The sequence below is a fragment of the Colletotrichum abscissum genome (genome assembly GCF_030869225.1).
Source record: "Colletotrichum abscissum strain IMI 504890 chromosome Unknown Scaffold_8.1, whole genome shotgun sequence".
NCBI lineage: Eukaryota > Fungi > Ascomycota > Sordariomycetes > Glomerellales > Glomerellaceae > Colletotrichum > Colletotrichum abscissum.
The window spans coordinates 604,090-618,065 of NW_026850525.1; the positions used below are offsets into that span (position 1 = coordinate 604,090).

At 50.8% G+C, this 13,976-nt stretch overlaps 5 protein-coding genes across 5 annotated transcripts; 2 read left to right on the forward strand and 3 right to left on the reverse strand.

The window, feature by feature from the left end:
- Positions 1-2,125: 2,125 nt before the first annotated feature.
- CABS01_04215 (flavin-containing superfamily Amine oxidase) lies at positions 2,126-3,571 on the forward strand (the record flags this gene model as incomplete). Its single annotated transcript, XM_060537586.1, has 1 exon — positions 2,126-3,571. The coding sequence occupies one exon, from the start codon at positions 2,126-2,128 to the stop codon at positions 3,569-3,571; it is 1,446 nt and encodes a 481-aa protein (XP_060390431.1).
- Positions 3,572-3,842: 271 nt separating this feature from the next.
- On the reverse strand, positions 3,843-5,596 carry CABS01_04216 (uncharacterized protein; the record flags this gene model as incomplete). The annotated part of the gene is made up of 6 exons (XM_060537587.1): positions 3,843-4,197; positions 4,264-4,882; positions 4,968-5,040; positions 5,092-5,266; positions 5,340-5,403; positions 5,464-5,596. The coding sequence occupies 6 exons, from the start codon at positions 5,594-5,596 to the stop codon at positions 3,843-3,845; spliced, it is 1,419 nt and encodes a 472-aa protein (XP_060390432.1).
- A 690-nt stretch (positions 5,597-6,286) lies between these two features.
- On the reverse strand, positions 6,287-7,661 carry CABS01_04217 (uncharacterized protein; the record flags this gene model as incomplete). The annotated part of the gene is made up of 4 exons (XM_060537588.1): positions 6,287-6,588; positions 6,645-6,874; positions 6,924-7,361; positions 7,453-7,661. The coding sequence occupies 4 exons, from the start codon at positions 7,659-7,661 to the stop codon at positions 6,287-6,289; spliced, it is 1,179 nt and encodes a 392-aa protein (XP_060390433.1).
- A 2,322-nt stretch (positions 7,662-9,983) lies between these two features.
- Positions 9,984-11,427, forward strand: CABS01_04218 (uncharacterized protein; the record flags this gene model as incomplete). The annotated part of the gene is made up of 6 exons (XM_060537589.1): positions 9,984-10,175; positions 10,235-10,466; positions 10,548-10,806; positions 10,857-10,925; positions 10,980-11,006; positions 11,061-11,427. 6 exons carry the CDS (start codon positions 9,984-9,986, stop codon positions 11,425-11,427), a joined length of 1,146 nt encoding a protein of 381 aa, XP_060390434.1.
- Positions 11,428-11,490: 63 nt separating this feature from the next.
- CABS01_04219 (short chain dehydrogenase) lies at positions 11,491-12,356 on the reverse strand (the record flags this gene model as incomplete). The annotated part of the gene is made up of 2 exons (XM_060537590.1): positions 11,491-12,215; positions 12,326-12,356. The coding sequence occupies 2 exons, from the start codon at positions 12,354-12,356 to the stop codon at positions 11,491-11,493; spliced, it is 756 nt and encodes a 251-aa protein (XP_060390435.1).
- Positions 12,357-13,976: the final 1,620 nt, after the last annotated feature.

Consider the following 13,976-nt stretch of genomic DNA (forward strand, 5'->3'; position numbering starts at 1 on the left):
TCGACTAAGCTCTTAGGGATTGCCGCCGTCTCGTGATCGTAAAGTCGTACTCTTTCATCATACAAGCTTTTGTTTGCCAGGTTTTCTTCACGAATCAAGGACCGGCGACCAGGCTGCCGCTGCCAAGTTCTGATTTTCTACAGCGGGCCCGGGCTTCACGCCGATAGGCGACTGGGTTGCCCGGTACCCGGCCTGTTCCAATGACTTTACGAGCACCGTCGATCGGTCACTTGGCTTGCTTTTCTATTCAAGTTCCCGGCGATCTGCAAGATTGACAATCTACTCTTACCGCTTCGGCGTCGATTCCAAGCCAAGATTATCAGTCAGTAAATGAGGTAGTTGTAGGGGCAAAAAGGGAGCCGACCGCCAAAGATTTCCGAAACCGAGAATCGAACTCGGGGCTATGCCTAACCTCTCGCAGAAATGAGAGGGCATCATGTTGGCCACTACACCATATCGGATGTTGACGAGGCTTCTGAACGAATAGAACAATAAGTATGGTGAGCGAATTGACTGGACAAGGCCCCGTTGGATGTGGAGATGTCTGCGTGGATTCGGAGTGGTTGTATGGCTCCTCTTTGTGCCATCCGACTAGCTAGATGCCTGCGGGTTTCCGGTCAAAAGCGGGCGACTGCCCCGTTTGCGGATTGGTTGAGCCTTTGACCTCTTATTCATAATGGACTTGGTTAGTTTATCCTAGACCAAAGTACCTAGAGAGAACAGGTTACGCATTCGTGAAGTAGTTGAAAAGTTTGAATGTGAAAATACAGCCACTGTATGGACTATCAACTCGATCAGTTATGTGAAGACTGTGCTTCTTACTCACATTATACTCAATATTTGCGACTAGATCTTCGGGGTTGTGATGCACATGTTCAACTTTCAGACATGACCTATGATGTGTTCCTCCACAGACCGATAGTGGGCTATCAATAAAATCTTCATTCGAATCATCTGTAACTTTGACAGTACCAGAGACAACTACTCACGTGTGTGCCAACTGAGGATGGAAGCAAAAACCATTGTCGAAATAGACTTCGCTGTTGAGAATTTAGAAAACACTCTAAGTTGCTGCAAAACTCTCAAACTCTCGGTCTCAGCTGTGTCATGTCCTACGCACATTCTAAATAAGATGAAAAATTGTTGACAGAAGATATCGACGAGGTTAATCCAATGATAGCACTCACTCAATGCAACAGAATCATCTTCCAAACATGCGTCGGTCTGGTCGACTGGCGAAATCGTGGAAGTCGATTAACTCTGTTGATTGATCAGTTGCTTGATTTGTTTTGAGTGAAGTATTGAGTTTCAGTTGAATTGGAAGACAGATAAGACTCAAGATGGTTCACATCTTGTCTTTACAGCCAAAATATTAGATATTGAAAACACCGGGTATTGCGATGACAAACTTGGTAAACCATCTATGGCAACAATGAACCAACGACACGAGAAGGGCGTTAAACCTCGCGATACTTTATATACGATACCCGAACAGAACAGCCAGTACTCGGGTACGCGCGCGGCGAGCACACGCCAAGTCAACATGACAGCTCGGACTCCGTTTACGAAAATTGTAGCATGCCATTGAGGCTATATTGACAACCTTGCGTCAATACCGCTAGTCAAAGCTTAAACGGACTTGGTGGAGCCCGGGCAAGCCATTTGCACCGTTAACTGTCAAGGTCAAAGTTTCCTTCTAGATTAATAATAATCTCGTTCACTCTGCAGTTCGGCATTCTGCTCTCAATCCTTGAAAGCTAGTGCGCCCGTGGCTACCATCAGTGGTCACTTCGGGTGTCATGACACTTACACGGCAACCGGGGGCTGTGAAGGATGCGGAACTTTGCCTGGTTCGGCACTCGTAAACGCCCGCCATTTCGACGTCCGGGTCGTCCGGCCGCACCGGCAAAGGTTCTCTGGGAAGGTTCATGGCCCTGGACAATGTTCTGGTAGGAGTAAATTGATAAATACAACAGTTTGTCCCGAGGAATATGCTAAGATCCTGTTCTTCTTGACTTCCTTCCTCTACATGCCGCATAGCCAGCTAATCTCTAATACGGCGTGCGCTTGCTAATACCACTTAGTTCAACTACAGTCACTCCTTGTCCTAGTTCCCTTTCACATCATGAAGTTCAACCAGCTCGCCTCGCCCGCCTGGGCTCTCCTGCTGTCTCAAACTGCAGCGAAGCCCTGCGCCGAGGCAAAGATCGACGTCGACGTTGCCATCATCGGCGGCGGCAGCGCCGGCATCCACGCCGCGATCCAGCTCAAGGACGCCGGCGCCAAGATCGCCGTCATCGAGAAGAAGTCGCAGATTGGCGGCCACGCTGAGACCTATATCAACCCGCAGACCAAGATTCCGGCCAACGTCGGCGTTGTCCTCCTCGAGAACAGGGAGATTGTCAGCAACTACTTCTCCCGCCTCAACGTCTCAACCATCAAGGCCAACCCTCTCACCAGCGCCACCGCCGGCGCCTCAAAAAGCTACGACTTCTCGCTCGGGTTCCCTATCCCTGCGCAAAACGCCTCGGCCTCGGCCGCGCAGCAGCAGGCACTCCAGGCCGCCGCGCAGGCCTACTCGACCAACGTGTTGGCCAAGTACCCCTGGATCGACCAGGGCTTCCTCGTTCCCGACCCTGTGCCGGAGGAACTTACGCTCCCCTTTGCGGAGCTCGCTCAAAAGTACAACTTCACGGCGCTCCTGACCGTCATCGCCCAATTCAACTGGTGGACCGGAGACATCTCCACGATCCCGGCGCTGTACGGCATCAAGGGCCTCGGACCCGGTCTGCTTCAGAGTCTCTTTGGCGAGTTCATCCTCTCCGGCAACGGCGACACCAGGGCCCTGTACGACGCCGCCGCCGCGGAGCTCGGCGACAGCGTCCTTCTCAACTCCGACGTCCTTAAAGTGAAGCGCGACGTTAAGATCGACAAGGCCACCACCTCGGGCGTCACCGTCCTCGTACAGCAGCCAGGCCAACCCAAAAAGCTCATCCGCGCCCGCAAGCTTCTCATCGCCATCCCCCCTATCCTGGAGAACGTGGCAAAGTACGACCTCAGCTCGGACGAGCACGCTCTCTTCTCCAAGTTCTCCGCCCTCGGCTACTGGGCCGGCGTCGCCACGATCCCGGGCCTCAACACCAGCCTCACCAACGTCGGCGTCCAGACCCCCTTCAACCAGCCCGTCATCCCCGGCACGAACGGCTTCAACACGGCCGGGTCTCCCAATGACTTTCTCGTTGCCGTCGGCTTCCAGGATACGAACTACACCGAGGCGGATGCCAAGGCTGTCCTCGTCAAGAACCTGGCTACGCTGGCTGCTGTCGGCGCCGTGCCCAAGGACGCGGCCCAGACGGTCACGTTCCCCTATGTTTCGGACCATAAGCCCTACAACGTCCGCGTCTCGACTGAGGAGATCAAGGGAGGGTTCTATGGCAAGCTGCTTGCTCTGGAGGGCGTGCGTAACACGTACTGGGCTGGCGCGACTTTCTCTGGTCATAACAGCGCGCTGGTTTGGTCATTCAACGAGGGGACGGTTCTGCCAGGCCTGAAGAAGGATCTTGGTCTGTGATGGAAATACGTCATTAATAACATGGCGAAGGAGACTGGAAGCTTGAAATGTGCGTATTAGAGCCACGGCTGAAGGGCATCGGCCCCTAGCCTATATAGAATAATTATCTCAGGATCAGTTTCTGCGCCACTTTCAGTCTCTGATACTCCTTGCTGAAACCAGTGAGACGACAAGCGTGTTTGTAAATCCATCGCCCCAGCTATGATGCAGGAGTCAATTGTGAATCTCCATAGGTCTGGTCGACAGGGCGATCTAGAATTCGGAGCAAAGATCATGCTTTTGACCCGGAGTTGATTGGTATCTGCTCCGCATCAGATTGCTCGGCTTCGTTCACGTCCGAAATATCTGCGTCGCTGTCCCGGCCAGATACTTCACCTGGGAGTCGGTCCCTGACAAGGAGGGCAGCCCATGTCGTCGCTGGTGCTCCCACGTAGAACACGACTACAGATATGACCAAGTTCGTCATCAAAGTGGCGCTGCGAACAGAGCCGACGGCATACGCCAAAGCCGAACCCAATGATTCCCCAGAACGAAGGACACCCATCGACAGAGCAATGGTGTCCGCTTCAAGGTCAAAGGTCCCGAGAGTCCAGTAGAGCCATACGCCGACAGTCTCATAGGCAATGCTGAGACCGCTTTGTTAGTATTCGCCGTCATGGTTGCTCTGGAGGTCGCTGAGGAGAACTTCTTACCGGTAAAGGATGAAAATCGTGACTCCCTCGCCGAAGCTCTCACTGACCCAGTCGATTTCGCCAGGACTCTTTCTTGCCCATCTCTCCTGGACGACCAGATTCCAGATCCAAACCAGTGTGAAGAGAGCCAACAAGAAATACCAACTCCAACGTGCTTGGGTAGTTCTCTTCAAGTGCTTTGAATCAAGCCACCACCCTGCAAGAACGTTTGATATCGCACCGACAACAGCAATGATAAAACCCGCAAGAGTACGAGCGCGAACGGTGAAGTATGCAGCCATGTAGTTGCCTTGGTACGTGACGCCCCACTGCGCGGTGATGAAGGCCGGGATGAGAAGCAAGACCTCCCTCCGTTTGAACTGCGCGAGGAAGCCCCTGAATTGCGTCTTGAATGTGCGCTGAGAGTTGGCAAAGATGGGCTTCTTCCCGTCTTTGCGGATCAGCTTGTCGGGCGGTGCCAACAATAGTGAAAGTGGTAAACCTAAGCATTGAATTGCAACGAGAACCAGGTAAGTCGAAGGTGAGATGGCACCGGTTGTGTCGCTGTCTTTGTTGATGGCAAGTTGAATCGCGGTGGCGATGATGGAACCGAGCTTCCCAAGAGCCATCCAAATGCTGACTGTGCGAGAGATTAGCAATGATGGTACTCCTTTGAGGGCTGCGAATGTCCGGAGATGGGGTTACATGGCTCTGGAAATACGTACTACAGACACCACGACGAGCAACTTCGGGATAGCCCACAGCTATTGCGGCTTCACCAGGCCAAAGTGCCGATGCCTACTTCAAGTCAGAGACCTATGACTGCCGCTGTGATGAGAGAGAACCTACTGAAATTCCACACGTAACAGCACCAAAGATCAGAAACCACTGCGTCCCCCAAATCGAGTTACAATAGAGCGCAGCGGAGTACGGGACATAGCCCAGAGTTCCGATGACGACAATCCACTTCATTCCAACCAAGTTCCCGACCATGCTCGCCAGCGGTGACAGCACAATCATGATACTAAGTCATTAGCAACACAGACACGATATCTATGGATCTCTGGAAAGACTGAGACTAAGTGAGAGTAACTTACACGAATGTGATGACGTTCACAGCATTGATGACGTATGGCTCAGCTTGACCACCAGCGCCCAAATCTTAAGAGATTGATCAGCAGTCACATACCGCAGTAAGAGAAACGCATTTGGCCAGCTTACTGTTCATTGCCGTCCATATTCCGGGTTGAGTGAAGCTGATGAGACCCAGCAAGACAGCTTGGAATATCGTTCCGCGAAAAACATCGTGAACCCTGCTTTTGGGCTTCAGCGCCCGAGGGCTGACTGCAGACATGTTAAGAGATCAGAGGGAAATGATACGTTTTGAGCTGATAACTCAGGAAGACATCTTCAAGGCTTGTTCTTTCTGTTTTTAAAAGCCTCTCAACCGCTACCCAGGCCAAATTCTCTGCGCGATAACGGCATTGCGCTATGGCAGGTCTTGATGGTACAACGCGCCAAGTGGATGCGATTCCGCGAAAAAGTAGCCTCAAGGCCCTCGAGAGCCGCATAGAAGTCTTCCATTCACTTTCCAATGCTACACAGTTCAGGCAAGAAAGTGGAAACTCGAAGATGATAATGCTGACCACATTGCTGCTAGGCAAGGGTGATTTTCCGAAATCTTTCCGATAGCTCGTCACGCCATAGCCCTAGTCAGATTGGGTCTCCTTTGGCTCCATTAGCGGACAAGAGAGTCATAGGTTGGCAGATGGTCAATTGAAAAGTGAGAGATTCTTCAGAATTTGGATCAAGTTGCGTCTAATGTTTCCCAAGTAAACTACCAGGATACTTCAACACGGCTTCACGAGCAACAGTACAGGCAACCTTAGCATGCTTATACGCAAGCGCAAATTCTGGCTCAGTCACACGAATTGAGATCTGCAATGAAAGAACTTTTTACATCAAAACCATCATCACTCTGAACCACATGCCCGCTAGATGCACGTGTACTCCTCAAAAGTTTGAATGGTTATTCCTTATGCTTTCATAGATAGATGTAGCAGAACGGAGTGTCGTCAACAGTGTTCAGCAGCTCTTTGATAGAGCGATCTTGCGCCAAAACGCCCATCTCAACTATGTCCTCCTTCGTGGCGTCACGGCTCGGTGGCAGGTTGAGAATTGTGATAGTCCCAGCAATTTCAAAAGCCTCCCAGAGATGGAGGGCTTGCCAAATCCAGTAAACGCGGTCGACCATGGCATGATGGAGGAAGAAGGTCGGATCGGTCGGGGAGGAGTAGAGATCACTAGCATCTCCATTTGCGACGAAATGGCCTGAAGCGTGCATGCCTGCATTCGAAATGTTAGTCTCAACTATGGCTATCTCAAGAATTCGTTAAACATACCCAAGAAGCCATCCCAGAAGCGACCCTGGAGCTCATTCTGGAATGTTGAGATATTCTTAGAAGCTTGGCCAACGGTGACGTTAAGTAGGTTAGGGGTCGTCAACCAAGTAGACGCTGCGTATGAGCTCAAATCGCGGCGCAGGCAACGTGGGTTGTACTCCATGGGGCCATTGGGGTTGGGGTCTAAGCCATCCATGCCGGGAGATACTGGACCAAGGTTGACAGTCATGCTATATCCTATTAGATAATGACTTTCATGAAGTTGAGGATGCCGCTTACTTCACGAGAGGGCCGCTAGTTACACAACCGCCGCCATTGCCAGACGGTATTGCAATCTCGCCATATGGCGAAGCACTCACGCTGCCATTGTGAGCAACGTAGGCGCCATCACCACTAAGACTGGTATCACTCCCATCGTAGACTGGTGACTTGCGCGGATCATCGGTGTGAGCGAACCAGTTCCAGTAGGGCTGTGCCCCCTTATAACCACACTCGGTCTTTAGAGTATTCTCATACGCCCAGGTAAAGTACCTATGCCATGTCAAGAAATTGCCTGTACCATGAATGGTCCGAGTCTGGTTGATATGGACGGCAACGAAGTCGTCATATCGGTTGCGGGCTCCTGGTGCGAAGGATGGGTCGGACTTGGAAGGAGACGCCAACATGCACTGGACGGCACTGATGTACTCCTTGCGCTCCGTGGTAGAGAAAGCAGCCCTGAGCCAAGATGTTAGATGTGTATGCTAGGGCTAGCCACTCCGTCTCACAAAAGGGCCTCGAAAGAATTATGAGGCAAGACGCGACCTACCAATCTCTGCGAACACTGGCGTTGAAGAGGTTGCATCCACGCTTGGAAATGGTCCCATTGGCTTCAGCCGCCTTCAAACTCTCCATGGCTTGGGCTTGCAGGTCTGCGAGCACATCTCCGGCGTTACGAGCCTCGAGAGGGGTGTCGAGGGGGGCGGCACAAGCGACGACCGCCAAGCTCAGGACGGCTGTGATCTTGACGGGAAGCATCGTAATCGGCTAAAGTCTGCTTTTGATGAAGGGGGTTCCAGACGCAAGCTTCCGCTTCAGGGGGGGAAGGGATCTGCAAGGGCAGCGGAGCGAGTTAGGTGAGCAAAAGGAACAGAGAAACGTGGCATTCGAGAATGTGGGAGGCTTCTATATACACCGAGACGTGCTCCCACCGGTGAAGCATTCCCATCACTGCCGAATGTAATTTCAACATATTGATACCAGTCGACTTGGCGAGCGTGTTCATCGCCACCATTGACCAGATTCGTAGAGATACTCATGTGTTGGCCAACAACTTGCATGTGGATGTTGGAAGGCCTACGGAAAGGCTCGTTTTCTCGGCACTTCGGTGTTGATATCTGAACTAGGCAAGTCGACCTCGTTACTGACCCCTGCCTCTTGGATTTGAGCCCGCTTCTTGACATGGTGGGGTCTGAGGTCGACACTCAATCAACGAGCCGCCTGAAGGATGGAACATGGAATTGCAGAAGAGAATAAAGGGCAACATTCAGAGGTGACTTTACTTCCTTGGAGCTCTTTAGCCGGAAAAGCTGCATGTGAATATAGCTGGTCTCTAAGCTTGAATCTGTAGAGATTCTCACCTTGTGTATGCCTTTCCGTCAACCTCTCTCGCCTCCAATAAGTGTTCCTAACTGCGGAATACCGATCTCACCTCATGCAAGAAGTCGGGCACGCCATTACTTTTACTCTCCCCACGGCCCACATGCACTTGACTCAGTTTGAGTGTAAGAAGAAGGCTTTGGAGGCTGAAGCATAGGCTCTCAAAGTTTCGAATTTGCAACCAGCCCATAGCAGGGACCGCTGAACTAAGGAAGCTTCGAAGATGTGTTGCAACTTGTAAGTCTGCAATTTACAACCAAGGCCCCGCCCCCGCTCGTCAGATTGTCACATCATATTAGCTCCAGCGTTCCAACCCATGCAGGGGCTCCACAGACTGTCAACATTAGATGTTAGTTCCAACGGACACACTAGGGGAGTTCGGGGAACATGCCCTACAACAGCCCGTATCACACCACTGAGCATGGATCTAGTGCGCCAGGATCGGATATGCCTGCGGTTGCGGCTGCGGTTGAAGGCTGTCGACGAATGATTAGGCTCCTTTCATTCGTTAACCCTTGACCCCCAAGCCTTCAATGCCCTGGCTAGACTAACATCCCGCTTTTGCTAGAGAATCACTCACATGAAGGCCTTTACCCGCGATCACTGGGGAAAAGATCATCTAACTCGGTTCATTTACCTCAAAGAGACTTTTAACAGTGGAGAAATTGCGTCTCTGGCCTTAAATCATTTTCATGCCAAGTTGAGCTCCCCTGATCTTTCGGACAATCGTACATCGCATAAGGAAATGGTATCGTACTTCTTGTTGACCGGGAGGCCGACGACTGACATGGGCCGGCCTGGGTGGATTTTCAAAAGACCTGGCGACATATGGTGTAGGCAGATATACATGCAGCCAAGGCTGTAATACTTGGTGAAGGAAATGAATCCTCACAGCCCAGCCTGAGCGATTAGTTTTTGGACATAACCTCGCCACCGTCTCGCAGCCAAAGCTCCACTGACCCCAGCAAGTTGACGAAGAACACATCGGTAACGAGCACCACTTTGAATTTATTTTCAAGTTAGATCGGACTTCTTTAATGATATGTTGCTCGGAGATAAATTCACCAAAGTGTGCTGTCAGCGAACTTGAAGATAACTCCGTGAGAAAAATAAGTGAATAACTCTTAGAGTTTCTAACCTCACTCGCCATTTCTATCGCAACTTGACTCAATCCACCAGAATCTTACACGCCTTACTCATTCAAGGAAAACGAAATATCCGGAGAACTTGGATGGCTGGGGGGCGGCACACCTTTCTGTGCCGCAGCTAAGCAGTTGACTGAAAACAGTGCAGGTTCCATCCCACCGGATGCCTGATTCTCGATGAAGACAGCTGCAGGAGTGAGCTTGCCACACCAGAGCCATGCTTACGAAAATTCCACACTCTGAAGAGGCAGGTGGACTTCAAACCCACTTGACACCTAAAGCGAATGGAACGTGACTGAACGAGCAACTCGCATCCGTTCAGTTCCAACTTCGCGCACCAATGCTTGGTGTGAGACGGCCGTGGCACGCTTTTGGATCCTGCTTTGCTTCCTGCGTTCACAGATGGCAGACTTTTTGTAACATGCTGCATGTAAATATTCAGAATATGAACCCATGACTCGCTCTTCTATGCGGGCACAATATCTCTATCATCTATGTATTCGTTTCTCATCTGCCTGGTCTCAATGTACGTCTTGTTCAGCTATAACCGGCTATAATGTCTTCAGCTCCTCCACCTACCACGTCCCTTGACCCGGATTGGGCTAAGGAGAGCAATACCGCCATGATTGTCGGTGTAACTGGCGGCTTCCACGCCCTTGCTCTGCTTTTCATTGGCCTCCGCGTGTACACCCGTGCCGCCGTCGTCAAGCTTATGGGGAGAGACGACTACGTCGCCATTGCATCTGTGGTACGTCTGCTTATGTTCGATTTTGGATCCTAAGGGCTGAGAAATATTGATTTTGGAAGTTATGTGCCATGGCAGGCATGACAATCTTTTCAGTGCAATGCTTTTACGGTCTTGGGAAGCACACACTCACCATCCCTGCCGAGAATATGGTCATCATGAGAAAGTCAAGCTTCTTCCAGTCAATCATATCTTCCATCGCTGGTTTGGCATTGCTGAAAGTATCGATTGGCCTTTCTCTCCTCCGGCTCAGTAATGGTATCTGGTACTCGAGATGTCTTTGGGCATTAATCGGTAAGTACCTTACTGACTACCTTGAGCTGTGAATGATCAGACCTTAGAGGTTACGCATGATTACTTTCTAACTGCGATCAGTATTTGTGTCTGCCTATAGTTTCATGGCCTGGATGACGTTCTTCTTCTATTGCCAACCACTGGAAGGATATTGGGACAAGAGTTTGGAACCCAAATGTTATCCAATCACTCTCTTCATCAAATTTGGCTTGATCAACACTGTCTTCAACATCTTCACCGATGTATGCTTCGCTACGCTTCCTGTAAGCATCATTTGGACGTTGCAGATGAAACTGAGGACACGGATTTATCTTATCATTGTTCTCAGTCTCGGTTACTTGTATGTTGAACCCCGATTGAGGTGTTATTTTCTTTACTAAGTGTCCATAGTGCGGTAGCTATGGGTGTCATCAAGTCAGTCTACCAAATAGCGTACGGGAAAGACATGGATAAGACTTTGTAAGTCGCGTACTGCTATCACCTCGCAAGTGTTCCCAACTGACAACTCCGAAGTTACCAAAGTATTCAATTCTGGGAATTGTGAGTTTACTTCTCGAATTATCATCTGCTTTGACTTACACTTGATTGTGACAGCTTACAACTCAACCTCGGAATTATCGCGGCTTGCGCACCATCTTTGAAGCCTCTTGTCGGCCATGCCCTCAAGATTTCGTCGAGCGACCGCTATCACGGCGAATTATACGAGAATCGAAGACGGACCGGGACGAATACGTCGAAACGCCGCCAGGGCTACAGAGTTCACGACAGTCAAGTTGAATACGAGATGCATGGTCGTACTTTTGCTGGATCCTCTGAGGTACAGCGCAGTGCTGTAGATAACCTGCATCAAAGCCCATACGGAAAAGACGGCAGCAGGGGGTCTGGAAGCGAGGATATGATCCTCCAGGATGATAAAGGACAAGGGATCATGCGGACCACAGAGATATCGATCAAGCGATGAGCTGGAAGCCCCGAGATCCTAGCGTTCAAATACTTTGATACCCACTTAATAATACTGGACTGATCACCACTGGAACTGTTTCCCATTCCTCTGGAGAAACTTGCCAACCTCACCATCTCTCTTCCCCTCAACAATCTCAAGAATGCCCTGCGCGCTGGTTTCCGAACTCTCGGCGCCTCCATCGATCCTGTTCTGCCTGTCGTCTTCACCCGACAGATTGGTGATGACCCAGCCAGGACAGAAGGCCCAAACTTTCGCGCCCCAGCTCTTGTAGGCCCACAACATATGGGCCGTCGCCATATTCAGGGCCGCCTTGGAGATGCGGTAGGCATCGGCGGGAACGTCGTAAAAGGCACCGCCTGGAGCCGTACGCTCGTGAAGAGAACCGAGACCACTCGTTACATTGATGATTCGCGCGTCCTTAGATTTCTTGAGTAGCGGTATCAGGGCCTCGGTGAGGAGCAGTGCGCTAGCTGCGTTGGTGTTGAAGGTGTCGATCAGCTCGGAGCGGCGATCCTTGGGCTGCATGATGACGATGCCGGCGTTGTTAACCAGGACGTCAAGGACGCCAAAGTCGGCGGTAAGCTTTTCAGCTCCAGCCTTAATGGAGTCATCGGAAGTGATATCGAGCTGCAAGAGGCTCACGGTGCCGGCCGGCTTCCGGGCCTGAAGATCCTCCACAGCCTTGGCGCCCCGCTCCGCGCTCCTGGAGCCGACGACGACGTGGTTATCAGGGGATGCGGAGACCAAGGCCCAGGCGCTGTCAAAGCCAATGCCCTGGTTTGCACCTGAACATCATTAACTCTCATTCTAATCGGTGGTTGACGCATGTCTTCTCTCTTCGATGACCAAAGACCCTTGCCTCTTCGTTAGTGATCCACTCAGGGTGGGAACTTACCAGTGATGAGGATGATCTTCTTGGAAGACATATTGAGATACTATGTTGGTGTGTGGGTTACTGCGAGTAAGAACAATGATGTGCGGTGCTTGCCCTCTGTTATGGGTTTCAGTGATGAATACTTCTTAGTCGTACTTATAGACCCATGTCAAACAGAACCGTGGGACCTCTTTCGAATGCATTTCTCGGGATCGGCGAGGTATCGTTGTTGCTCCGTCCCGCGCGCGTTAAAGCCATAAAGTCCGGAATTAGAAATCTAAAGACAGGCGCACAGGCTGATTCGACCTCAAAGTATCAACGTTATGCACCAATCGCAAGTTGGTGGCGCTTTTGTTTTGGGGGATGGTGATTCAGCATGCTCCTAGTGCGGCACATAGAGATGTGCAGCTCATGCCAAGGAAGCGGATACTTTTCAGGCTCAGATATGTTTCTAAGCAGGGCAAATTTCTACAGCATTCTCCGAACGGGATTCTCCTCTATGGCTTCATAAGATGAACTCTTATGGAAATACCATTATCGTATCACAACGGGGTGAAGCGTTCGACGTCTCGGCTTAAAGCCCGGTGTTCCCGCTTCTCGACCCAATGCTGAAAATTGCTGATTCAATCAGCCCGCAACAAGTTCTGCTAGGTTCTTGTGCGATTATTTGACTTTTGATGACGTATACCGTCAAGGAGACGAATCCCGGAAATAGGAGATAACCTCTCAAGGATCCTTGGCGCTCTGCTGATTAGCGTCTGCGGGGGAGTGTCTCCTCTCAACAGGCAAGCCGTCCTCAAATGACGGTGTCCAATGGGAATCGGTTGGTGTTGCAATAGTGTGGTTGTTTGATATGTAATCCTGTGGAATTCAAGTCTTTTGCCCGATTAGAAGCACCGAAGCGCAGACATTTGGCTCGCATACTTAGGTACTTCACCTACATATCCGACATGACCTAGAAGCAGCTCGGCCTTTCCAAACTTGTAGCCATTGTAGCTATCGAACATGGTAAAAGTGAAGAATGCAGTTGAGTTGTTGTTAAGCACCCAAGACAATGGCATGAGCGGGCTGGTATCCAATCAAGGTTCTCGAAAAGACGGCTACTCAGATAACCTGAAGTGCCCTTTTCGGGTCAAAGTAATGAAGAGACGTCGGGTCGTGAACAGAGACATAATCACTTACAAAGCCTAGAGATAGGGATTTCAGAAGTACGCCACAGCTGGGTAAACACGTTCAGCCACCTGAGATTTCGTGGCTTGACCGGCGAAAATCTGACCGGCGAAAACTTGACCGACAGGGGTGAAGCTGAATGCCCTTCGCCGGTCCATGTTAGCTTGTATCCGTCTTACATCACAGCCAACCAGCTGGTCGGTCATTGCCACAGAGCTGGGTAAGGCTGCATAGCGGTGCTCCTTCTTGCCCCAAATGAAGAGACCCCGTACTCCGACCAAGTTAGGTTGATGCTTTTCGCCGGTCGCCATCAATACACCTTGTGCCTCGTGCGACTCGAAGCATTGGCTTAGCAGATTGGTGGTCAAGCCACCAACGCTCAGCGTAATATCAATCGACCGGGGAAAATCTACACACCAAATACAGCGAGGTAGAGTTTTCGCCGGTTAAAGATGAATACATCAATCTGGTTACACCCGTAGCACATGCCACAAAATTGGAT